The 27,984-nt window shown below is 40.0% G+C and overlaps 1 protein-coding gene across 3 annotated transcripts; it reads right to left on the bottom strand.

Moving 5' to 3' along the window:
- Nucleotides 1-496: 496 nt before the first annotated feature.
- CDC42EP3 (CDC42 effector protein 3) lies at nt 497-27,984 on the bottom strand. Of its 3 annotated transcripts, none has more exons than XM_041477060.1 (2): nt 27,714-27,984; nt 497-2,584 (listed from the first exon to the last, which is right to left on the bottom strand). In XM_041477060.1, exon 2 carries the CDS (start codon nt 2,316-2,318, stop codon nt 1,557-1,559), a length of 762 nt encoding a protein of 253 aa, XP_041332994.1. In that variant the 5' UTR covers nt 2,319-2,584; nt 27,714-27,984; the 3' UTR covers nt 497-1,556. The 3 variants fall into 3 exon arrangements, with proteins under 3 accessions (XP_041332994.1, XP_041332993.1, XP_041332995.1); XM_041477059.1 differs by lacking the exon at nt 27,714-27,984 and adding an exon at nt 27,197-27,357; XM_041477061.1 differs by lacking the exon at nt 27,714-27,984 and adding an exon at nt 10,131-10,243.

Below are 27,984 nucleotides of genomic sequence, written 5' to 3'. Positions count from 1 at the left end.
AGACATGCAGCTATAATAATAGATGTGTTTAACAGGGGTAAGGATTGTGTTCCTAAAACATGCTGAAGGAACATTATTATTTGGCATTGATCTCCTAGAAATTTTAAGGATAAATAATATGTACTAAACAATCCATGACATACATGTTCTCATAAGAATATACAGATAAATAAAGTTATCTAATGAAGAACAGTCTACAAACTGTGTTGGGATTTTACCTAAAGACTTCAGTGAAAGCTACTGGAACTCTGCCACTAACTTCACTGGGCCCAAAGTATTACTCTCCTATCTTCCATTACTTTAATATATATTCCAGAGGGTCCTATCTGCTTGGAGTTTGCCCTTAAAACCTCAGGAACTAAACTGGAGAAATCAACTGAATTAAGTTAGAATTTACTTGCCCGTTGGTCTCATATTTCTGCAACTAGTCTGTTTCTTTATAGCAGAAAACAAAACTCTGTTTTGGTGAGGCTGTGTAGTGAATCACAAAGACATACCAATTTAAAGGGGTTTTTATTGCACAAGGTATTTATGCAATCCATGTAGGTACTGTATTGACGGATCCACATTTTGCAAACATTGGCTGCTGCTGCACACATCACTAGCATTGTGAATAACCAGTGCCTTCTTCAAAAAGTAAAATAACCAGTTGCAAGTTTAAGCATGTTGTGGAAATAAATGAAGAAAAAAGCAAGGACTCTTAATACATATTTCTCTTCAAACACACAAATATACAGTTTTCAGAAGAGCACCAATAATGCCAAGCAAGTATTTTCATGAGATACTGTATGTGTAGGCTCTGCAATAAAAAAGCCAATATGCACACAGAAAATATATTTCAACTTTTAAAATAATTTAACCATAGTATCTTGCATGTGTCACCTGTTTACAACATAACATTTCATATACAATGTCAGGCCCAAGCCTCAACTTGTGTAAATTTGCACATACTCATTTAAAACAGCTGAGACTCTGGACCAGGTATTCAAGCCAAAAAAGCCTTCCAACTGCTCACATCTGAATTCAGAGTGGTAGTATAAGACCAAGAAAGTAGTTATGGTGAATTTATAACAGAAATGGTACTATGGAAAATGAAGAAAAACACTATAAAGCCCTCAAACACAAGGTTCTAGAAAGAGGCCTACATGTAAAGTGATATTGTAATAATTTATAAAAGTGAATAATTACTATCAGTCTCCTTTCTGACATTAAGAGATTCTCACATATTCAGAAGCCTGTAGAAGTGAAGTAAGCAAATGTCACAATCAGTATCATCCTCAAATGCGGTTTCTTAAGTTTCTGATCATTAATACTGGTACTTAAAACATTTTATATTTGCTGAAACTGATTATTAAAATTTAGCTTTCTGATATGAGAATTTAGTGTAATAAAAATCATGAAAAACAATAGGTAAAAAAATAGTATTTTAAGAATATTTTTAGAAAACTCATCATACAACTGCAAATACAGCTGATTTTTAAGCATCTGCTTTTGAACTGTGGTCTTTTGTTTGTTTTTAAGTGAATCACTTATAAAGAAGCAAGGGAGTACCAGTTCTAAGATTTATTCTTGTCCATTACATTGAGGACCTCATCCAAAAGTGAGGGCCCCAAGTCAAGTTGTAATGAGAGAAGAGAGCCTGCGAGATCTGAAAGGGATTCTTCAGACTTAGTCTTGGTTAGTTCACATGAAAGCCGACTGTCATCCAGTAAATCAACTGTTTGCCAATCAGTGCATCGTTCAGAAAAGCTGGATGAGTGACTGTCGCTACCGCTAGTAAAATGTGAGGAAGAACCATTTTGCTCCCATATGTCATCTTTGTATGTTTCTTCATCCTCCATCTCTTTACCTTTCTCCTGCAGTTTTTCTTCTATTACCGGCTCACAGCTAAGCCTCGGATTTCTGGATGACCTGACGGATTCTTGCTTTGAATTAAATGTCACTGGTGACAATAAAGGCAATGTAAGGGCTTGAGAACCCCCAATGGCAGGAAGGGAAATAGCATTTTTGAGCACTGGTGATGGAGTTTCTGTAAACATGGATTCAGAAGTGCTGTTTGCCCTTAAGAATTCATTGTGGATACCAGACTGGCTAACTCTGGTTTCACCTTCATTTCCAGGCAACAGCTCATAGTTGCCCTGCAAAAACGAGATGTCTCCAAAAACATCATGCTGTCCCTCTTTTCCAATGTGTATGGTATGACGAAAATCTCCAAGTGGAGGACTGATCATATCAGGAGATAAGATATCCCTTAGTTTGAATTTCTTCCCTTTCTTATTGTTAGCAGCCTTCAGGTAGATGGGTGTCTTGGCTGGCATCTTGCTTGTAGTTTCTGAGAGAAGTAGTTAAAAAAAAAGGTTAGGGAAGGAGAAGCCTCTTACAAAGCCAGTTCTTCTCAGGAGACCTTCAGTGTTAGCAATTTACATCGTAATCTTGAACCACTCTTGCACACAAAGGCTTATTCTTCTGATACAGTGAACTGTGAAGGTAAATGTCTCCCACATCAGCTCTTCGCAAGGTAGAGCACAGGTTTTGGGGTCAGGTACCAACCAAATGCCCTGTTAATTCCTCAGCTTGAGAAAACCTGCATGGGATACAAAATCAGGTTATCATTAATTTATTTTTCACGGTTCATTCAATCTTGTTTTTACCAAACCCCAAAATTAGTAATGGTACTGACAGTTCCAGCCTGCAGATTAGCTTTATGATGTTGCTTCCCTTCATTAGGCAGGATAAAAGAGTTCAGATTAACAAGGGGCACCTAACCTGACTCCATAGCTTTTTTAGAAGTCAGACTTTTTAGACACAGTTGCTGAGCACAATTCATTTGATAAATATCATTATCTCAATCTTTCTTCTCCTTATTATGGCATTCAAAACGCTGACATTTAAGAGCACATGCAAAAACACATTAATAACATTAAAAAACATTAAGTTTTTGGTCGATCCAGGAAGACTGACAGTCATTCAGAAAACTGTTTTGGATATGGAGTAGACTCCCTTGACTTAGATAACTGGATAATCAGATTAGCATTCAGATACTTCCAATTAGTGTTGGAACGCTCACAAATTGTAACGTTTCCAGTAATTGTGCCCATTTAAACAGATAGTTCTAGGAACTAGAAAAAAGAGCTCTTCCAGGTCTTTACAATTTGTTAGGAACATCCAAATTCACATGCTTTAGAGGAGACTGATTCTTGTGACTATATTCTTTAGGCTACATGAATTCTTCACAACAATTAGTTATAGATTATCTCATGATTATGCAGACCACAAGGCCACAGTGATTTAGAGTTGCTCTGTGCAACCAATCTTAACAGTTTTTGCAAACCATGTTGTCCTGCTAGAATGTGGTCTTTGAAAGGCCTGATACAGCTAACAAGGGCTAACGGGCTATTAAGTCAAAAAGCTATTGAAAACCACTTTTTAAATATTTTAATGGTATACTTCTTCCTTACAGCGTCAGTTCCTAACCCTTGGACACTCTCAGAATTAATGTATTTTTTTCCTGGACATTTTTATACATTCTTCTATTAAGTCCATGCACCACAGATTGCCCACTCTCATTAGAATACTCAGCTACAAATCCGTCACCCTTTGTCCACCACCACCCCCACTGTGCAAAGGACATTACAGCTTTTACACAACAGGACTGCTCTATACCATAAGAGGAGGGAAACTGACTGTAACAAGGGCTACTTTTGCTGCCTTTTACTTATGCCCTGACAGGGCTTTTCCTTCACCAAACTAAGCCCAGTACGAATCACCAGGTTTGAAACTTAGCACTGTATGGCTACACACTCAGGATGTCAAGAAGCATTTAAGCATTTTAACAAATCGTTTAACCACAGTAATTATTTCCTACAGTTGGGTACTTAACTCTGCATCACAAGGGAAACTGGGAGTCTAGCCAGGTCAGTGCTTTAGTTTTTTGATTCCCACCAGATATCTACTGCAATTTGATAATGTTGAAGAGCCCTCCACCACAAAATGTATCAGATGTAAACAGGTTAAAGTTGAAATACAAAATAAGTTCAACAATTTATGAGGGCATTTTATACTTTTAACATAAATTTTGAAAGTACAATTGATTGCATCAATCAATTAAAAGCACTTCAAAGCTTCCTTCTACACAACAATAGTAATTCATTAGTATCTACAATATACTAGGAGATTCACATTACTCCATGACAATACTGCAAGATACAAAAGTAACTCCTAAATAAGATCTCTGCATGTGCAATGGGAACAGAACTGATTAGTCAAATCAACCTTGCAATTTTAAAGTCTAAAATTCACTGTATTGTTTCCCCCTGTTTATCACTCTGCCCAAGCAACCCATCAACTAAACAAAATGTCCTCAACTCTAGAGAGAAGACTATTATCAAACAAAGATGAATGGCGAGGTTGATTTACAGTAATCTAGTGGACTCAGCTCTATCTCACTTCCTAGAAATAACAGGCCAAATTGTCTCTGATTTTAATTTCTCATTCTTTAAGGTCTTTTAATTTGAATGAATGACAAAATAATGATAATGTAGTCCAAAGTCATGCCTGTTGGTCACTAGTTTAAAAATGAAAGACAAATGGTAGTTCATTCAAAGCTTTCATGGCTTCCACCACTTAGGATCTGTATCAAAAACCATTATAATCAAATTCCACAGGGAGGTTTAAAAAAAAACCTGAAGGACACAATGAAACATCTGAACATCAGGAAATACTAAAAAGAAAATATAAAATAACTCCTAGTATAAATATGCCATTTTGACATACAAGAAAAGCACTATATTTTATTTAGCTCATCGCTCAGGGGGAAAAAAATACAGAAACTCTGAAAGCAGTATGAACTTTTGCATATCCAAATCTCCTTTAGTTCTTGCACTACGAAACAGCCCCAGTAAGGGGCAGTGTAAAACCACTCTACCTGAGATGATGCTGCAAGAGACTCCACTATCAAGAATTATAAACCGTCTCTTTAGAGCAGTCCCTTTAATTGTGAAGGCCTTGCCTTCCATTTGGCCAGTGCAAGAGGCTTTACATTTGAAGAGAAGAAATTTCACAATTACACGCTTAGTGCAAGCACCATTTTCTCTGCTGAAAACAAAGGCTACTCTTACTGCAGATTTCAGTACCCACAGTACTGGAAATCTGCAAACTACACCTTTTAAACAAAAGGGCTCCCTTCTCAATGGACGGGCCTTCCATGTACAACATAACATAGCTTCAGAGCAATTGTATTTTGTTTCTGCATACCTATCCTCTTTGTCAACTACTGCCTAAAGTCGTGCAGATTTTTAGCTACTTCAAACAAATCTGAAATACTAAGTCTACAATACTATTTTTATTCATACTTAATTTACAGTTAAATAAGGAAGAACCCATATCAATATTTAACATATAGCATACATACATACACACACATATATATATCTAGTAGTTCTTTTAATTAGAAAAAAAAAATATAAATCAAAATTAGGCAAATGAAAAAAACCTAACAAGACTAAGCCTCCAGCTCAAATCCTAGAAGACAAAAAAACTAGTCCACAAAATTTTGACAAGAGTCTTAACACACTCCCTGCACTCAACAAGATTTAATGGAATCTCAAGTGCACATGGGCTAAGAGAAGGGACACAACACAATGCAATCTTGATATATCAAGATACACAATAAATTTCTCCTTGTCTTTAAATGAGATCTTTTTCTGATCTTACTGTTAGAAGAGTCTCTTGTTTTGACTAATTTCAGCTCAGTAACTAAGTGATTGTATAGCTAAATTGGAAAGCTGAATGAGAAATTACCAGAAAACCAGAAGCCTACAATCCTGGACTGCCAGCCTACAGTGGAAGACCTTAATTTAAGAGAAAAACAACATGAAAGGGTTTTCATTCCAGTTGAAAAGATATACCCTATCCTAACAAGATCCAAGCATGAGCCAAACCAGAGGAATTTCAGCCCAGTGAAAATTAAAGTTTTAGTTTAGCTGTAGTGCTTGCTCATTTTCATTCCTATCACTTCACACTCTCATATAAGTATTTTGCTTGGTAACAGAGACTAATATTTTTAGAGGTGCTTCTCAATCCGCCTTCTGTCCACTCAGCAATCATCACCTTCCACACAGCTCAAAGTTTTCCATGGATGCCTTAGCTTATTCCACGGTCCATTTTAAAAAGACAGACTATCAGCAAATATCTCAACAGCTAAATTTGCAAAGCCAGAGACAAATAAGGGTCAAGGTGAAAACTTTTACTTGTGCACACATCCCAAGAGACCTAGATCCTTTAGCAAAAAAATTAGAGAAAGAAAACCACATTTCTACAGAACAGAGCCAGAAGCAACTGTGTGTGCAGGGAAGCCTCTGGGCTTTCTACAGGGCAATCCCTTGCAAAGGCTGTGCCTTTACGCATCGCGACTAGAAGCACGTGAAGCTCAGAAAAAGGCCTTTCCAAAGCATAATTTAAAATATAATTGAATTACCTTGTGGAGCAAGTCAGTAAGAGAAAATTGAGTCTGTACATTATCTAAATATCCAAATGAAAGCACAGTAACACAGCAAAAGGCAGACATAAACTATGCAACAAGCAGCTGCAACTTTTCTGCATGATGAAGTAGCTGCAAGCATAGAAGAATTAGACTTTAGGGCTTCATTTTAGGTTTTAGCTATCAGTAGCTTTCAGCAGTACAAACAAACTCTTAAGAACATCCTGGTCAATGCTTTTACTTTCACTATGTCTGAAACACCATCAAGTGTAAAACACATTTTTATTGGTTTTATAACAGGGGCCTTAAGTCATGCAGTCACAGTTCCTGAATGCTAGTGAAACACACTAGCACTGAGGTACAAGAAAAGCATCAGATGATGCACCACAGAGCTTACCTCTCGTGTTTCTGGAGACTCAGGTGTCCTTATCAACCACCAGACTCTGAAGACGAGAGGCCACAAGTCTGTCCACTTCTAGACCATGCCACCAGCTCTCCACTTATAAAGCCACTACCTTCTAAGTAGCTTAAACCATATCAGGTGCTAACACTTCTCCCTCCAGCCTGTTTATCTAAATTTACATCGTTTATAAGAGGCACAGCCTTTGAATTCATCTGTATTAAGTCAACTTCCCTTGATCATTTTAGAAGTCCTTGTCTCCTTTGCTTCTCCTTTCATCAAAGAATTGGCAACTTCCTGATTAAAGTTACAGATCCAATTACTTTATAAAAACAATCAGGCTAAACACACTTCTAATTTTCAACTGCACTCAACTGATCTCCTGGATCAAGTCTTACCCATTTCATTGTGCTGTCACCTACACTATTTAGAAAATGAAGGAAAAAAAAAATCCCAAATCACTCCCACAGCTACAGAAACACAGGTCAAGAGAGAACCTGACTCTATGGGGCAGTTGATTCATTTCTACATTGCCCTGAAAAGACAGAGATGCCATGTGCTAGCTGTGAAGGTGTTTATCCACCCTTCTCTTAAAATTCCCCATACATGCAGACTACATTCATTACTTTACTTCACAGAGGTCAGTTATCAGAGAATATACATCTAAAGTGTTCCCTGTTCCAATTAATAGAAGAAATTATTAAATTGGGTCCTGATTAATAGAATACATTATTTTATCTATTCTAGCTATGGAGAAATTTTAAAAATTTAAAAAAAAAAATTAAAAGGCAAAAAATCATGTAAGGATATATTTTGACTTCCCTCGCTATAAAACTTTTTTCCCACATAAATCAAAGACAAATAGTACACCAGCTGTGAGTTGTCCTCTTGAAGAACCATTAATTGCCACTAAACGTAAGCACAGAAGGGACAGGCTGCATACAGTGTCTTTCCCTCCAGGTAGCTTCCATTTCTCCAGCACCTTCCTGTTTTTCCCCCCCTCACTAAAACCTGGATTCACAAACAAATGAAAAAGGAGTTCTTGATTTTTAATTTTTGTTGATTCCTTTAACCCTTGCCAACCTGCTTCGCACACTTTCAAAGAGACTGACCTCGTGTAAATCATGTTAACCAAACCAGGGAACACTTTCAATTAATTTTAAATCATTAAAGTACTTGTATATTATATGGAAATGAACGAAGTAATTAATCTAAGAGTTTTTATTTTAACTTGTAAGAAAAAGAAACAAAGGAGAGCAAACCTGGTTTGGGGGGGAAGAAAAAAAACGAGGTCTAATATGAGCAACTGGCCTCAATCTCCAGTTATTATTTTGTTCTTTATCAGTCTGAGATTACAAATGCCCTTTATCAACCAGAAACATTCATCCTTGTTAAGGTACTTGAACACTAACCAAGTTGTTTCTCAGTCATCCTTTTTGAACAAAGTGAACAGGGGGAATTCCTCATGTGGTGATAGTGGGGGAATAATTTTAAAAGCCTTCTGGTATCTCTCTCGCTCTCTCTTTTGAACCACCTCCAATTTTTCAACATTGTTTTCCAAGCAGATCGGAATTAGTGACAATATAATTTTCCCTAACAGCATATATGAAGATAAAAATCACTTCTTTCTTCCCATCACCACTGCCTTGTTTATAAACAAGGTCCTACTTCTGCTCTTATTCTCACTCTCTTAAAACAGGAATTTTCCTGTATTTACAGGGTAGAATTATATTATAAACCATTTAAGAATTATTGTGCTGGTATAACAAAAACAAGTTCTCCAAGGAGAATAAACTATACTGGAAAAAGTAGAATTTGTTATTCTTGCCTTTTATTGGTTCAGAGTGGGCATCTCCATTTGATTTTTTTTAGGATCAATATACAAATATATCAATTTAAGCAACAAATTTTGGCAGCACAGCCAGTGGTGGTGCTCAAGTTACACTGATTGTCCAGTAAACTCTACTCCTTTTCTTGGCGGGAGGAAAGCTAAAAAGCTTTCCATATTATCATTCTCCAGCAAATAAACTGGATTTACATTCTATAGGATAAAACACAACGCCATACTTCCGAAAGAGAGAAACATTTTATTTCAATGTACTCAAGCTGTGAATCCATAATCAGTTGAGCTTTCTCCATCTCCCTCACCAATATACTTCTCCACCAATATCCATCACCTGCAAATTTGTGCTTATTTGGAAGATGCCCATAAAAATACTATGCAACCCATACTGTATAAATAGACCTCTGCACTCTATCAGTAGAAATACATCCCTCTTTGATGCTGACTTATTTCTGACATTTACTCTGAGAGTCTAAATGTTTTTAATACGTGCTTTGTTAACACTGTAGAGGACTAACATTTTTTAAATCTGTTTGTGATGCAATAAGAAAATAAATGCCTTACACAGTCTGTTTTTGCAACAGTGCTTATGACCACTCACTAGAATACTTTAAATAACTCACTCTATTTTATCAAGTAATTTTTTTACCTTTAAAAGGTTTGAATCACAGCTTGCTTTTAGCTTTGAAAAATTAGCATCTTTTCTAGAACAATAAAAACCTTCTTTTCTTTTCTCCTCTTCTCCAGAGACAGGGATTTTACGAGTTCATCGTATTCTGCTGTTCAGCTTCATGGATTGAAACAGGTCTCTCTTTACTACCTTCACCTTAGCTTTGTTGGCCGGTACATTCACACATACATTTAATACCATATAGTTCATTGGCTTCAAAAACTGGATGAGCGCAAGCCCGTGCAGATTTAGGCAGAGGTGCATGTCAGTACAAGGTGCAGCACAGCACGTTAATAATGCAGCCAGCCAATGTGAGGTTATGCTACATCAAACAGACTGCACGCTGAAGCACAGTCACACGTCTCCTCCTACAAAATCACACATCAGATGAGCAAAGAGCTGGGTACCATAAACCCATAAGCCACAAGAAGGACAGGCTTAAAAACCTGTCCATCGGTTCTCTTCAGCCATGGGGAAAAACACGAAATGGGACAAAAAATAACCCCTACAACCTGAGCCGATGTGCCACCTAAAAGCCTGGCAAACTGCTCTGGTTGAAATCTCAACTGTCCCCTGTGATGTCAGCCAGCACTCAGATCCATTTAAGTGGATTAGGAATCCACACTCCACACCCTTTGTGATTCTGAGCAGGTTAGCACAGATGGCTTTCTTTTTTGACACAGAGGGTGTAGTTCCTTAGCCCAACTCTGCTTTCAAAGCCGGTTTAAGAAGTTCCCACCTTGGATTCCTCACTCCTCCTTGCTGGTTCCTGGTTCTGCAGGCAGTTCCTTGTACCCCTCTCAGGCAGACAGACCTACAAGTCACACTTCAAACTGGTCACAGCCGCAGTCCTCTCCACTGACTCAGTTTACAGGACAGGCTTAGCAACAGCTGCAGCTGCCCGATGGCAGAGCTTCAAGAGTTCGAGCCCAATATAACTTGCTGTCAGAAAGGCATTCTCTCCTTCCCCCCTACTGTGTGCACACACTTGACCCCTTACAGGCCAGTTCAGCACACAAAAAGGTGAAAACTAACTAGGAAAAGGGTCTAAAATCACAAGGCTTGGCATGAGACTGCTACTCTCTGCTGTAAAAAGCCCCTTCAATAGCTAAGCTATCTCTTGAGACATCACTCTTAGAAAGCAAGGATTTGTGGCAGAAGGGCTGGGCAATCCTTAACCATCTCTTCTGCAAGGAAAAATGTCTATGGAATTACATCTAGACTTTATGCACTCCTGATGCAAAAAAGGCTTTGTAGCTCCACTTGTTTCTGTCTTGGGGTTCTCAAGACTGCTGTCATACTGAAATTAAGTTTTTCTAACTTTATTTAATATATTCATACTAACTTTGGAAAAGACCCTTAATTTAAAATTTCCAAAATTGCTAGCTACTGACAAAAGGCAAGCTAAAATACAAGGATCCTGCAAGGTTTCAAGAAAAAAAAAAAACACAACCACCAAACCCACAAAACCCTGCCATGAACTCCTGACCTTCAATTCTCAAATATGCTTCATCTCTAAGTCAAATACTCCTTATCATCTCCTTGAAACACACAAGTGACATAGGCATATCACAATCACCAGTTCTATTATTCAGTTTTCAGAGTGTTTAAATAAGTATTGGCCATCTTTAAGTGGCTGATAAACTAGTTTTAAAACAAACTTGAAAGCCAGAGAGCCCTCCATAAGCAAAGATCCAAGTTGCACAGGACTTATTTTTTTTATTACACAGAAGAAGGATGAATCTTGTGCTCTATTGCAGCTCTGCCTCCTTCAGAGAGTTGAATGGTCATTAAGATGAGAGCAAAGTTGATGGCGTTGGGGTAGATGGAAGAAAGGAAATGCTTCAACAGATTTAAAAAAACCTCACTGAATTACTTTTTTGGTCCAACTCATGCCCTCTTTAAAAAATGGGGCTGAAATCACAGAGTAAATAGGCCTTCTAAAATTTTGTTATCTATGTTCAGTTTCAAGTATACTGTTAGTACAGTTAAGGTTTAGCACCCATATGAAACAAAAGGGAAAACCCAGAAATTACATCTTCACAGTGAGCTTATACTCTACTTCTAACAAAACAACTCCGCTATTTGAAGGCACCATTTGAGCAGAGGTAAGAATCTGGAAGAATAAGTGACAACTGGAAGACATGTCATATTCTGGTGCTGCTCTGCAGCATGTCAGTGACACCTGCAACATGCCCCAGCTGACCGGGATGCACCAAACTGGACAGCAGGGAAGGGGTCCCCACTTCCTCCCAAGACATTTGGTTCTCATACCTTGCGTTGCTTTGTACTCAACTGATCAGACTTCTTTTTTTTCTGGAATATATCAAGTAATATCAGGGTGAATTCACACTTTGTGCCAGTAGTCGTATTTCACATACTGCTCTTAAAACTGGTCAGGGCAAATGAGTCTAATTTGAAAGAAATTAATATACTCAGCACTTGTAAAGAGGGGTACTGTCTGAATATTCAGAGTGCACAGTGGCAATTCGGTGCTAAAGCAAGTTTACTGACTAGCAGCTGATATTTCTTTCAAACTCTACATCCCACATATTTAATTAAACTGTCCAAAATACTGTTGTCTCAAATCCCACTAAAGCCACCTTCTCAACACTCAGGGTTTACATCAGCCAGCACTCAGCACCTATCTTCCCATTATTGTAACCATATTTCAAAAGATAAGTACAGACCTAAGACAAAGCTTAAGCCAAATGGTGACTGAGATGACAGCCCTCGTACAGACTGGACTTCAAGCTTGCACGTGCAGGCAACATGAGAGGATCAGTAAATGGCTCAGGGAAGCATGTTGTATCCAGTGAACCCAAGCAGACCTGGTGTACTGCAAGTCAAGTCCTGTCTTTGCAAACTTCTGGAAAAGCATTTTGCAGACATTCGTTTTTCTCCGCTCTCCACAGGGGCTCCTGCTTAGAGCTTTGCCTCGGGACTGCAAGAGAACATAAATCTCTCTGTTCAAAGGTCAATATTTCAAAGTGCTCCAAAATGGACGTTTTGTTTTCAGAAGTAGTGTCAAGGGAAGGCATATTGGCGGCAAAAAGAAAACTTCTAGTGGGCAGTCACATTAGGGTAATGTAATCATGACTCACGCTCCTCACCCGTTTCCTGACTAGGGCTGTGCAAGATCAAAAGAAAGCCAGCCACAGCAATGCTGCCGCTCGTTAATGTTAGCTGGCCTGAAAGGATTACAAACTAGCAGAAAACAAACTCATTGCAGAGCATCCTATTTAAAGCCTGACATAAATCGACGCTGACAAACACAGTGGCGTAACACCAACCAAAACAACTTGCCTTTGTTGCGAGAAACAAGTTCCAACTTTTATGATGATTTCTCCCACCCGAACCAACCCTCTCACACACCTCTGAAACCCTGTAAATCCTTGGGCGGATTGCTAGTTAGTATCTAAAGAAACGCCAGATGCAAGGACCTGTTGGAGAGGATCACACTGAACTCCGACTGCCGTAAAACTACCACCTCCCCAAAAAGGCTATAAAAGAATATACAAATGGGACAAAGCACAAATTTGGCTTAAATGTCTCCCACCTTATAAGAAAAGCACTGCACGAGGCAACTTAGGTCTCAATGTTCCCCTGTTGAGCATCCCGAGTGAAGCGTGCGTTTAATGATGCAAATTACTGTTAATTTGTATAAAGACTTCTTCAGCAGAAAACAGATTTCAGATCCTTGTTGGGACCTTGGTCACAGTTAATTTGTTTCAAAACCCACATTAATAAAAATCCCAAAATTAATCAGATATTTCAACAGAAACTAGGCTAGACATTAGGTAACACATGCCAACACCCAGCTGCACCTCTCTGCAGCCCTCACAGGCCAGATAGAATCACAGAATCATTCGGGTTGGAAAAGACCTTTTAGATCATCAAGTCAACCAGACAACTCCTTTCCCTCCCTCCTACCTCAAAAGCAGAGCTAGGAGCCTACATTTGCAGGTCCCTTTCACTCCTTTACAAATGCCAAGTAAGTGTTAAACATGCTCCTCAGCACCAGTTACTGTGTTCCTTACAGTACTTCCAACAAGGGATATCAAAGGGGAGAGAGATGCTGAAGTTGACCATTACATACATAATCGATTGTCAAAACCACTGTCGACAGATTTAAGACAGATCAGCAGCAGCATTTCACTCTCAGGATACTGAGGAGACCTATACCTGGTGTCTAACAGCCAAATTTAACCCAAATTTAACAACTGTCTTTTTAGTAATGCCTCAGCTCACCATTTAGTAATCTCACCCTTCTGCCCCTCACATTAAACAGAGGACAAGGGGGCAACAGGTGGGAGTAGCAAAATGTTGCACAAGGCAAAAGCTATGTTTAGGTCTGACTAAACCAATACCAGCTAAGTGTACCGAGCCTATACTTTATCCAGGTTGCAGTAATTACTTCAGAGTTGAGAGAAGCTGGTTCTGAAACAGAGCACACACACATATACCAAGGCTTTATATTGCATTGTGACACTTGTTGCTGGACTGTTAAAGCTCTGTTCATCTTGTTCATACAACTCTAGCAGCACAGAAATGAGGTGTAGCAATCCCTTTGGGCATGGATGCACCTCGGTATTGACCAAGAACAAGCTGTTACCACATGCTGCAAGTCCTTCATGTACCAATTCATACATGTGGTATGGAAAGCAGTGGTGTGTAGGCAGAAAAATAAAAGAACATGATTCTGGGCCCTACTTTCCCATGTAAAGGGCATATTTATTTACTTAATCCTCTAATAAGTAGGTAAGATGAAATGCTACCTTACTGCAGGCTATTTAAAGCAAATTTCTGATGGTTCTTGTAAGCTCCAGGGAGTCAAAATTCAAGCCATGGGAGGAGCACTACGTTGCTTAGTGTGGTTTACCATTCTTCAAAAATTTAAGAAAAGATGACACGTTTTAGAGTCCAGGGCACACAGCTACAGTGCTGACAAAAACTTCTGCTGGGGGTAAAGGGAAATGAAGCAAAATAAAATACAACAACAACAAAAGAAACACCACAAGACCAACTCAGAAAACAAAACAATGTAAAGATGGTCAGAAACCAAGCCACCTAAATAAGTGGACAGGTATTTCTGATTTTCTTACTGTAGGCAAAGGAAGAGAAACTGAGGTCAATTTCCTTGTCCTTAGTGCAAATCCAAACCATACCCAGCAAAAAAACCCCACAACATATAATAGTGTAACAATGCATTAGGATTGCATTAATTTAAGGCACAGTGTGGGCCTCTCTTCTCTTGTTCATACGGTTCTTTTAACAGAGATACCATCTGTGGAAACACAGGCAAGGAACAAACTATAACTCCCTGAATTACACAACAGCAGAGACACTATACTCAAGAAGTTTAAGAGGGCATCAATGTCTCAGTGTTGCTGCTTCAGTACTAGACCAGAAGAAAATACTAGATAATGGAGGGCCTGTTCCATAGACCCTCTGGATATAGCTCCCTTGGGAAGGAAGAGAAATACCATAACCGAAAGACTGAAACAGTCCCAGCAAGACATGCACAGTAACTTCTAAAAGTAAGATATCACCCAAGTGGCATTTCTTCTTTCCCTCTGTACATGCCTGCTAATCTGGATTCAGAGGCATGCTCCTTCTGGCTGCAGAAGTAGTGGGCAGCATACCTGGGCTTCTTCTTTGGAGCCCAAGGAAATCCTTACTGCAGGAAAGAATTCAATAGTTCACCAACAGCTACTAAGACCAATGTAAAAAGTAGTTCAGCAACACCTCTATTGCTATAGTCATAGGCTTCCTAAGTTAAACCACATCCTTGAGTAAAATGGGAATTTGTTGTTGTTTTGTTTGTTCTCTCAGAACACAGCACTAAAAAGGGTCAATCCTACAATAATTCAAATTAAATATATATCTTTTCAAACAAAAATCCAGCCACAGATACTGCTGCTAAACTTTTGCTATTCCTGGTAAGACCCAGGAATAACCCATTCACTTGAGAAGACAAAAATGGGAAGAGACAATCTAGCATGGGAAAAGGAAAAAGGTGCAAACAACAATGAAAACAAAAAAACAAAACAAAACAAAAAAACCCTGCACCTAGTCAGTAAACTACAACTCTCCAAGTACAACACATTAGCAACTTGCAGGAAAACAGTTAACTTTTTATAGTCACCAGGTTCCCAGATTAATGGCTCTGATTGAGTTCACACCTCCCAAAGTGAGTGTTTCAAACTGGCTGAAACAAGCCAGGCAATTTCACCCAGGGTGCCAAGGGGCTGAAAGAGCATTACATCTTAAAGCAAAATCTCAACTTTAAAAACAAAAAATTGTGAATACCTGAAAAGTCCAGAGACTCTTAATCTGACTTGCATTTAGACTATTATGTTCCCAGTCACTTATTATCCAACAGACAAACTAAATGCTGTTTTAGAACTTGATTAAGGCTAATAAATAGTAAAACTTCCTTAATACATCTTGCTAATTATCTTTCTTATGCAGAAGACACAGAAAATTTTTTCACTTGTTTTATCAGACACCAAAATATTTTTCTTGACCTTTCCACTGAAATTTTGTAATTTCCTACATACCCGCAAATTGCCATTTGGTCCTGGGTCAAACACTTTGCTGACAGCTTTAAAAACAACTACGATAACTCTTTGAGTCACCAGTTTACATCTTTTCTCTTTCAAGAGTAATTGAATCAGTGTAATTATTGGAGGCTATACTGCAAACCAGATCAGAATCAAAACTCTTGCTTTACCAAATACATTACAAGATACAAAACTGGTACATCTGCAATGGAAGGACAACTTGCAATATATACAGCTCTTCTTTTAGCCCAGTACACCCATTGAAAATCACAAATATTTTTTTTTTCCCTGTCACGGAATCTCAGATCACCTATGAATTCCTACACAGCAGCTTAACACGCCTGATTTCACAGGAGATTCTCTCCATTTGCAGGCCCTAAAAGGTAGCACCACTCCCAAGTCAGACTAATGAAACAAAGAAAAATCGTAGCTTTTTTTTTCTATGGGCATTTGGAGTTGTGTGAGTTTTTTGCTCAGGACTTGCAGCCTGCATTACCAGAGAGTGCTCTTTAAACTCTTTGCCTTCAAGTGATGCATGTCATTTCAAGGACTATCCTAAAATGATCTGCACTGGAAGACTCAGAATCATGGGGAAAAATCAACAGGTAGATAATGAAATTGAGGGATAGAGTGGCCTTGATCAACTGTGTCCTGATTTCAGCTGGACTAGAGTTAATTTTTATCCTGGTAGCTGGTAGAGTGTTATGCTGTGTTTTAGATTTAGGGTGAGAGTAATGTTGATAACACACTGATGGCTTGGATGTTGCTAAGCAGTGTTTACACAGCGTCATTGGCTTTTCAGCTTCTCCCCCCACCCCACCGCAGTGAGCAGGCTGGGGAGAAGCTGAGAGGTGACATGGCCAGGACAGCTGACCCCCACTGTCCAAAGGGATGTCCCATAGCACATGGTATCATGGCCAGTATACAAACTATGGGAAAAGGTGGTCATAGGCCACTGCTCAGGAATTGGCTGGGCATTGGTCAGCAGGTGGTGAGCAATTGCACTGTGCACCCCTTGTTTTGTATATTCTACTTATTTTACGATTATCCCTTCCTTTTCTGTCCTATTAAGATGTCTTTATCCCAGCCTATGAATTTTACCTTATTTTTCCCCCAATTCTCTTCAAATCCCTCTGGGTGGGGAAGGAGTGTGCAAGCAGCTGTGTGCTGTTCAGTTCCCTGCCAGGTTAAACCACCTCAAGCTGGCATCTGAACACCAGCAAGCCACCTGAGTTTTAACAGCAGCCCAAGTCATGCACTCAAGATTAAAATGAAAGACTAAATCACAAAGGCCACAGTTTCATGAAGGAAGAAATAAGAAGTCAGAAGAGTTAACCAGGCTGAACCTCATCCTCTTGAGCTGTAGTCATAAGAGGCTAGTGCAATTCCCTGCTGCATGAGAGAGCACTGAGAGGTCCAGTAATTTTGTATTTGGCCATCACCATGTCCAGATCCTGTAGCCACAATTCCAAGAGGATATAATGAAACAAAAGAAAGTTCCAGCAAAGCCACAAGACTGACACTATCACTTACATTTCATAGAAGCATAGAAAGGTTGTAAAGACCTTTAAGATCATGAAGTCCAACTATTTAGCTTCAGTTTGCTAGACTGCAGCTAGTCAAATCAAGTACAAAGGAAAACATACATTTTTGGAACAGTAAGAACAATTTTTCAGGTTTATGGTAGATTCCCTGTTATTTGAATATTTGTTAATTTTTTTGTTTGATTTTTTAAAGAAATTACTATTGTCTAATTCAAACAATTCAGGCAGAGCCAGAAGTCACACTGACACAAAACTGGGTAACAATTCAGGAAAGGCCTACAGCTTGTCATAAGACAAGTTCCCAGTGGTCTGGTCTGACTTTTATCATTCAAGATATGAACAGTATATTCCCCTAATTTCATGGCATTTCTCTTAAGAATTAAGTATTTGGAAAAGTATTTTTATCTCAGTAAAGCCACAATAAATTTTTAGAGCTTTTCTGCCCATAGACTGTTTCTTTGGCCATCAAGATGATTGTGAGGGTTGAAAGGGCAAATCCCCTGGAAGTTATCAAAATAGACCTCTCATCAAAACTGTTGTGTTTGGAAAGTTCTCATCTTTCAGTACAAAATAGAAAGAAAAGAAGAAGGAGATCTCTGTGTTGGGCACTACTTCAAATCCCGCATGGAGAACCAAATAAATTCTGTCCCATCAGATCGACATGAACAGTCTGAGATCCGCAAGCTTTAAAAGCTGTTCTTTCTTTGACACTGTGCAACCAGAAGGGCACCCATTTCACAGCAACTTAGCCTCTTCAAAACAAACAATAAAAATTAACATTTTAAAATACAACTGTCCAAAAGGGGTATCTAAGATCCACCACCAAGTGGAATCCATGTCCAACTACAGATACTCAGTTTTGAAGAAAAGCACAGTTTAAAAAAAAATTGTACATGGCTTCATTCACTTTTACTCAAAAAAACTGACACAATTCTTGAATTTGAAAACACAATTGTAACGTCTTTTCAAGTCACATCTCCTATGTATTATTACTACTGCAAAACTTGACTTTGGGACCATATTTGTACTTTCACGATACTTATCCCAAAACTACAAACTTTGAAATTCGGAAAGCCCAATAATTACCGCCAGCTACCTCAGCAGATGGATTGAAAGAACACACTGGATCAGAGCACCTGAAAAATCATCTGGTACCATTTCAGCCATGGATCTTAAATGTACATGCACACACACAGACAGCTGCTCCTACTTCTGCAGATAGCACTTTTATTACAGAAAGAATGCACACAATTTCTCAGATGATGCCTTTTTAACACATCCACCTACATTTCAGCTGTCTTTAAAGCTTCCATTTAAAGGCTTATTTTCAGAGTTGTTTATCAATATCTGACACTGCCATTCAACATTTTCTATCCTCTTCTGCAGCCATCTGTATGTGTTTGTTTATTGGGAGGACTAGAAGGAGGTGGGAGAATTTTAACCAGTTTTTAAACTGTTTCTCTAATGAGATAAAACAAAATTATCTAATTCTACTCCCCAGCTGTACCATAATGTCCTTTACTCCTACGGATACACAAACCATCAAAATCCACAACATTGCTAACAGGCTCTGGCACTTCTCTAGTTTTAAATGTGTCTTTTCCTGTCATTCTCCATTACCAGGACAGGCAATGTCAAGGTGTTAAAGTGTATAATTTTTTACAAGATTCAGTAGCTTTAGTGTCTGACACCTAGAATTTCTGAAATCTACTCTATTGAAAATATCAGCCCTCGTGCTTATATCGCTCCATCCCCACAAACAACTCAGTTGGCAGGAATAGCCATCAACCCAAATTCTGATCAGTGATGGAACATCTGCATAAAAACCAGGGATGTGGAACCAGGAGATGGAGGACAGTGGATGTGGGGAAGGGATTAAGGTTTATTCACAGATGCAAGGAACAAAGACATTTACACAGGCTTGATGCAGGAAAATTGGTTGGAATTTAGCAACAGGAGTAATTTGCATGTTTAGACTGTTCATTTGGCCATTGAACCTGCTTCTTTCCTTGCAGATTTTTCAGTTACATGCAGATTATGTATTTGTATTTTCAGAGATTATTTGGATACACTTAAAGATGTACACTTGAATGGATACACTGTTCATACCAAAGGCAATGTCAAAAAGCTTCCAATTTCTCTGTTGTTGCTTCATTAGATAACAATTCTGTCATTTCCTCCTATACAGCTGTCAGAGCATCTCCCAGTAATCAAAATGTTATACCATACCACGAAATACCTTCTTTCTAATTTTTATTTCTCTGCCAAGGTATAGGCATGGATGTACTCTCAAGGCAAAATAACTACTGCAACTAACAGTGAAATTAATTCTCAGACAAAAATGTGATAACTGTCCACAGCATAAATTGTATGATTATTCAGCACTTCCATTTGGAGAGGCAGGTTTTATTTCTGTCCTCACAAATTCCTTTAGGAATTCCTACAGATTAATAGCTTTCTTGGACTCTTGCTATTCTAACTTTTTTTCTTTGGGACCAGAAGTATGCATTTTTAAGAGAGCTGTACAGTCCACTGCTATCATATGGATTACTTTGTTGTCCTTGCTGTTGACCTCAGGGGATCTTATCTGAAAGACTCCAGAGGCCGAGATGGGTATTTGTACTGCCTGAAGGTACATTAAGAGAAAACCAGAAGAAATACAGCTTCTCTTTCCACTAAAATCACAGTAAGCAAGTGCGGAGGGACATGCAAAACAGAGCAGCAGCCATACAAATTACTGGTCTGCTCAGTTCACTATCTTTGTTCCTAACAACAGATTTTCTATTCAGTCTTGAGGACTTCTGCGTGCTCTGATTATTTTGCATGTTAATAATAAGAAACAAGTTAAGCAGAAATGCTAACAGTAATGAGCAAACCTTTTCATTTAAGTCTTTCATCAAACTGACTAGATGCTACCCCTGCCTTCTAGGCAGGATGACCACACTGAGCAGTGAATTACTACAAATTTGTATTACTGCAGCATCACACCCCTAACCACAAACCAGGTATCCAGTATATTAAGAATTACACACACATAAATTACACACAGCAACAAAATCTCACAGAAGACAGTTCTCCAGCTGTTGTGTCTTTTGGGGCAAGGAATATCAACAGGATTGTAGCTGCTGTGAACATCACCTTCCTCCTATTTCACCTTTCCACTCCAACTGTTTGGACTGAAGCAAAGTACAGTCCTGTATGCCATATATACAGCCTATGCATGGACATGCTACTCCATTCTTCACTTCTGTATTCCCATCCGGTTTTCAAACAATCAAACAGAAGAGACCCCCAGATGCATTACATCTTGCCCTCTTATGAACCATGGTTATTATTCCAAGGTCATCTGCTACAGGAGCTATGAGCAAGCAAAGAACAGCCTACACTTACACTTGATCAAGAGCAGTAATCTATGGTATCCATAGCAGCAACACTGAGCTGCATCTGACATGCAGGACAATTAATGGCACTACTCCTTCCTTGTCCCTCTTTCACTCACAATGTATTTCTCCTACTGTTCAAACCCTCCTTAAATTGGGCTAACCCCAATGAGCAATGAGTGTATCCTTCAAAGGGAAACACCAAAGCCACAAACCATCCTCCAGATGAACAGAGACCAATCATGGAAAAGCCAAAGAAAAATGCCTTTGCAAGGACCACAATGCTGGGGAGAAATGGCATGGCTGGCCTTTACATGGCATTACGAAAGGCAGAACCTGCACTTTCTTTTCACTTCACCCTCACTGTGGCATGTGCAACTTACAGTTTCAAGGATGCTTTTGTTTTTATTCTTTGTGGTTACAGAAACGTGTACTTTCAAAAAACCAATGAGTCACATTAATGCTTCAAATGACATGGATGGACCTCATAAAATTTCAACTGATTAGGCTATCATTTGAAATCTGAACATGAGAATACTGATCTAACCATCATCTGGAAACAAATTTTAACGAAACTGAAACAATGTTTTAGTTCCCAAAAGACAGTTTATCAAATAATCCACAAATAAATACAAAAAAAATAATATTGATGGCCATTCCCCTGTAGAATTTCATTAAAAGCAGCGGCAAGAGTGCCTTAAAAAGATCCTGTCACAATGAAGATAAGATATTTATGGTGTGCATCTTCAACACAACAAAGGGGAAAGAAAAAACAAACCAAAACATTCACCTTGGACATCCACCAAAAGCCTACCACACCTTAGACGAGTCTATCTGTGTTTCAGTTTCAGATCTAATTTACCCAATTTCACAAATAAACAGAATTTAACTAAATCAAAATATCCACTGAACCATATTAACTGAGTTGAAAAAGATATGTAGGCCTTCATGATAAAGATGTATGTAAATATACACAATTCAGGCTTTACTTACGTAGGACTGGAGATACACATAAGAAAGAATAAAGAATAGAACTTATTTCTGATCAAAATACCCTGACAGATAAAATTTAAAAGGTTAGATTTAGGAAGTATTAGAACAAAGAACATTTAAAAAATTGTTCTGGCATCACAAATGATTTTTAAGGTTTGAAATTACTGAAGTATTGATTTTTTTGGGTAAAATTTAAAAGCTTTCTGAATGAGAAGAGTTCATAAGTGCTGTCATATATTTCTTAAAAATATAAAGGAAATATGAGAAAAATAAACAAAAAAGTGGAAGAAAATAAACATGAAGCAATAGTCCCCAGCAATACCAGCATTATATTCCTGTACATCACTTGGTACTAGTGCATCACTCAAGTACTAGAAAAAACACCCCCACAAAAAACCTGTCTACTACACAGGAACTGACCTACTCACATAGTTTGAGAATATCACCTTCTTATAAAGAGCTTAAGGAGCTTTACTGGAAGAGGAGAAACAGAGAAAGTATTTATCAAAGCAATAAGATCCATTAGCTTCTTCTTCATTAAGATCTATTATTCATACTCTTTCAGGGATTAGGATTTCTCCTGGTGAAGATGGTGACTGAGAGCTCTGCTGGCTAGGGAGCTGGTTTCACAACCCCTCTGCAGAAAGGCTTCAGAGATGCTGACTATGGTAGCAGCAAAGCACCTTTGATCCTCCTAGCAGAGTATCACTGAGAATTATGAACCCCATAATTAGAAATATCATATGTAGAGCACTAAGGTTACAAACCCAAAGAACACAAAGTTAGAAAATCCCAAGACTATATTATTTGTGGAATCATTATTTGATTCCTTCATCGTCTGCACCACCCAAAACAACTATGACAGAGCAGGGGCTTCAGCTTTAGCCCAGAACTTCAAACAGATCTTATTTTTTGCTATGTCTCACCTAATTCATCCCACATACTACATAAGGCAAGAGGGCTATGAAAAGTAATATGACCTTAATGCACTTATATATCACCATTGTGCTATATCGACCATAAGTGACTTAATGCACTTATGTATCACCATTTTCTACAGGCTTTTGCCAACTTGTAGATACTTGCTTTTACCAGAGAAACAGGCTTTAGAGTTTTGGGTTTGCTTGACTTGACTGTTATATTATATAGATTTCTTAGCAGGGAGGGGAAAAAAGGAAATTTCAGACTAACAGTTTGCTTTTATTTACTATTTTTATGCTAGTGCCTAATATTCATAAAGCAAAAAACCCCACATTTGGAATGAAGACTCAACACCTGTTTCCTTTGTTTTAGGCACAACACAAATCCTCAGATACATATAAAGTTTCTACAGCAAAATAGAGAAAAATGGACTTGAAACACCTGGTATTTCAAAGGGATGAGAAAAAAAATACACCAAGCCCTACATTTTAGATCTTCCAAGCAAAGATATGAAGTAGTATTTATTTTTAGAAAGTTCTTACAGATGACTGAAAAAAAATTAATTGCTATGTAAATGTACTTACACAAGCTCGCAGACCTGATTAAGCAAGTCATACCTAGTCTCAGCTTGTCATCAGCTCTTATATCTCTGCAGAAGGTCAGCTGCTGTTTACATGTAATCATAGAAAAGTTCACTCAGCTTGTTCAGAATGAGACCCAGTACAAAAACTCACAGTATCAGTCCATTTAATTTCTTATCTGACATGCACCCCGTTGACCTTTATGACAGAAATCAAAGCAGTGTATCAGATTTGATGAGCTTTTCTCTTAGTATTCCATGAAGTAAAAACAACATGAATGTAACATTTACATAGTTAAGTTGTATGTTGTTGCTTTACCACACACAGTGGGGGTTGAAAACCTTAATGTGGCTCCCTGGCATTCATGAGATACTAGGTCATCAAGTTTTAAGAGTATTGCAACACTCGCTAATTTCAAAGATAAGAATAACTGTAATTCAAAGTACTTGTGCTAAAAATACTTTTCAGTAAAGTGGTCTTGCAATAAAAGCTACTAAGATCATGCCGATACAATCTAGTATGAACATTTAAAAACAACTCTCACATATTCAGAGTTTCAGGCACTAAAAGTGCTACTTGGCTGTAGGCTCGGCCTGTAAATGGCCTGCAAATGGCTTACCCTTCCTCTTTAAAAGACAAAACACAAAAAGGAGTAAAACACATTCAGCAGTTCTCTAGCCTCTCAAAAGAAAAATCTTACAGTTGCTTACAAAGATTATTGACTAACTGCGCTCTTGTAGACTTGACTAGTGGTAAAACCATAAGACAAATATTTGTTTCTATACTTGACTATTTATTCCACAAATATCAATGAAACTGAGTAAAGGTATAAATACATCTTGTCACCCTAGCCAACTCTGTCCTCTTGTAATCATCCCATTTTATCTTGGCAGTGTGCTTCCTGAGGCTTTACTGGGTCTTGATTTAACCCTTGAACTATGAGGAAGTTAGTCTTGTCAGCCAGTTCCAGCTGCTCCCATCAGACTCACCTTCCCAGCAGTCACCATGCTGGATCAACATCAATAACATCAGGAATGTTAATTATGAGTGCAAATACAGAACATTGTAAAATATTGCAAGTAATGTTCATCTGCATGAATGTGTCAACCAAAAATCTTTCTTATTTTAACACGGCACTAGAAGTGTGTCTCTTCTTCAGCATGAGCTTTACTTGAGCCCATGAGTAGTTGCACCTTATTCTGCCATCCTGCTCCACACTTCACACAGGATGTTCTGAACTCGGCAGAAGAGCCAGGACTCTGTTCTCACTGCTCCACCCAGACACATCCCTTAGCACCCCAGAGCCGCTTTCTCTGCCTACAAACCCGTCTGCTTCTCAGTGAGAGGAAACCATTTAAAAACAGTCCTCTACCCAACAGCCGAACACAATTCTTCCCACATCCTCATTTTAGCTCAGACTTCAGGTTATTAGGGAAATTCACCTTGCTATCACACAAACAAACAACACCTTCAGCCAACTCCCTTCCCTATAAGCACTGCACTCATGCAGATACCACAGCTTTTAGGTACAGACCACCCAATAAGTTCAGTTTTACCACTGGGGGAAGGAGAGTCCTCCATGAGATGGTTCAGATCTTGAGAAAATATATTTACCCTGACATGATCATAAGAGGGGGAAAAAAATAGATGGTTTTATTTGTTTGTTTCCAAAAAGTAAAATTTGCATGGAGGAGGGTGAAAACCTGTGGTGTTTTACATCAATATGAAAGGCCAAACAGGCAACAGGAGACCTGATCCACAGCAATTCTGTTAACCAGGATGAGGAAGATGAAGAACTGGTCAGAGAGCACTGCTAAGCCCATGGGACACACACAACCTCACTGGCAAGAAGTAAAGAAGAACCTGACAGCAAATTCTGCATGGCAGAAAGAAATTTTTTTATATGCAAGTTCCCTTTTCTTCCCCTAACTATTTGTCAAAACTTAGGCAGAGGACTAGAATTTCTTCTAGAAGAAGCCATCTAGGTCAGAAGACTATAAACCAAAGCAGCCTCCCTAATTATGAAAAGCTGAGAGCAAAGCATGTTCTGCCATGAACTGTGGCTTTTGTTGGTTACTGTAAGCTGATACAAGTGGTTTGGAACAGTTTTAGATGCCTCTTTCAAGTCAATGCGACATCTAGCCACAGCAGTCAAACAGGGATGGTGCAGACCCACGCTGCCGCTGCCTCAGGGAAAGAGTGGCTCTGGGCTGCCTCTTAGGTGATATTCATCTCTTTCTTCTCTAAAACTCACCCAGGCCACCTCCTGGTGATTCAGGCTGGCTTTACCAATCAGAGAAGAGGGGCAGAGGTAGTTTCTGCAGCCTGGCTTTTACTTCTGTGGATGTACAAGGTGGTCCCCAGACAACAGTAACTGTGATTACCTTTAATCTAAGGAGAAGATAGGCCCTATTGTTTCCTTCCCAGATACCGCTGGCTTATGCTGAGGCCAGGAAAAATCACTCCCTTCCATACTAAACCACCGACCAAAGAACCTGCTCAGTTCCTCTCCTTCGCATGCTGTAATGCAAAACAAATGTTCAAAGCAAGGAGTGCCTCCAACACAGGAGATTTCTCTTGCTTTTCTGAATGTTTCTGCTGAAGACTATTTGTAACACATCACGGAGTGCAAGTAAATCTTACTGCTAATGCTAAAACAGACTGAAGCCTTTCAGTACAAGACACTTTAAAAATAAATCCTTGCAACAGAAATCACCTGCTGATACATGCTTTTATGTTTAGCCAGCTGCCAAGATGCCACATCTGTCACTTCTTGTTTCCAGAAATGTGCTTTCCTTTTCTGTAGGGAACGAGAAAATGCTGCTTCTAGAATTGCGCTGAGTATCATGATGCCTTTTTTGGTATCTCTGTCATTCCTCTAAACATCTGAGCCACGGCACATGGATTATAAGATTTCTGGTAGTGTGTATCTAGAGAATTGTTCAGCTTTAGGTTTTCATACCTTAAACCATATGATTTTTTTAATCTACATTTTCCTGAACAATGTTACATCCTTACAACCTATATATAACTGAAATTAATGGTCTATGCATGAGTCCTTGCCTCCCCCCTCCCCACCACCGATATTTTGCAAAGGAAAGTAAGAGATCAAGATCGTTTTTGTTACATTAAACATTTCATAATAAGCCTTCTTCCTATTTTTAAAACATAGCAACAATCTACAGTGACGCAAGTCCTAAACTAATTGCTTCCTCTATTTTGGTCTCTTTTAAATTTCAACTGAAAATAAATCAAGTCCTTTTTATTATTCTACAGCCCGCATTTCTTCATCAGCAGCCCAACCTGAACTCTTAGCTTGACAACCAGCATCACACCGGGTACTGACTTGCCCCCAGCGCAGTGCTTGCCCTCGGTCCAGCCCCAGCCGGGCAGGGAGCAGCGCACTCAAGAGCACGGTTATTCTCAGCCCCGCGCAGGAAGGCGCGGCGCAAGGGGACACACCGCACAAAAAGGAGCGCAGCCTGTTTCGGGGGGGTGTAGGCTGGATATGCCTTCTGCCTCCAAGGCAAGGACATAAAATCAGGTATGCCAAAACACACTGGGATGGAAATTGAAGCCGATACAGGGGCGAATTTCAGCTCGGAATTTCAGTGATGTAGAAGCACTGCGAGTCTTTCTAAGCGACAGCTCGGGCATGAACCCCCCATTAATCGGTACTCTCTCTGGCTACCCCGAAACGCGTAGCCTCCCTCCCAGCCCCCCGAGCGTGCGCGCTGCGGCCCCGCCGCCGCTCCGCAGGTCAGGAGCGGCAGCCCGGCGGTGGCGGCCCTCCCGCTCCGCGCCCCGCTCCCCGACTTACGGCGCTGCCGCTGCTCCCGCGCCGCTCCTCCCTCCCGAGCTGTCTCCCTCCCGTCGGTGCGGAGCCGGGAGGGCAGCGGGGCCGCCCCTCCGCGACTCGGGCCGAGCGCGGCACCTGCGAGCGTCTGTCAGTGCGCGGGCGGCGGCGCCCCGTGTGCCGGGGGCGCGGCGCGGGGCCGCGGGCGGCGAGCGGCTGCCGCGGGGAGGAGGCGCCGCGGGCGGGGAGGGCGGGCTGCAGGGAAATCCTGGCACCGCGGAGCGCCGGCGGGGAGGCGGGCAGGGAGGCCGGGAACAACCACAATAACAATAAAGGGTTTTCCCCCACACCTTTTCTTCTGAGCTGTTTTGCGGGGGTGGGGGTGTTGAGGACAGTCCGGGAGGCCCTCCCTACACCCTGGCAGTGTCCCGGTGAAGCCCTCGAGTGGACAACCCCCCTTGCCCGTGTCACCCGAGCACGGTCAGCTCCGAGGTGTGCTTTAAAGCTAATGATTTTTCACCCAAACCCTCTTGCCCCTCACCTCCTCGGCGCCCCGACCCGTCAGGGGTGAGGCTCAGCCCGCTCTCCGCCCGCCGCACTCATTCATCCTGCCTGTCCTCCATTATTTACGCGTTGTTAAAGAGCGCTCGGGCTTTCAGGACTCGGCGGTCTGCGATTTGCAGGTAACCGGCAAATACTGCGAGAGCCGGCGAGGCGCAGGGGCGTCTCCTCCCGCCCAGCGGCGGGGCCGGAGCGGGACAGCGGCGCGGAGGTGCTGCGCGGGGCGCGGAGCATTCAGCGTCGGCCAAGAG

The sequence above is a fragment of the Pyrgilauda ruficollis genome, unplaced genomic scaffold (assembly GCF_017590135.1).
Source record: "Pyrgilauda ruficollis isolate IOZ18807 unplaced genomic scaffold, ASM1759013v1 scaffold4, whole genome shotgun sequence".
Classification (NCBI taxonomy): domain Eukaryota; kingdom Metazoa; phylum Chordata; class Aves; order Passeriformes; family Passeridae; genus Pyrgilauda; species Pyrgilauda ruficollis.
The sequence above is the reverse complement of the archived record's forward strand: the minus strand, read 5'-3'. Positions and strand labels throughout refer to the sequence as shown.

What these genes read in the sequence shown, in the direction of transcription:
- CDC42EP3 (XM_041477060.1), bottom strand. Translation starts at nt 2,318, where the DNA reads ATGCCAGCCAAGACACCCATCTACCTGAAGGCTGCTAACAATAAGAAA.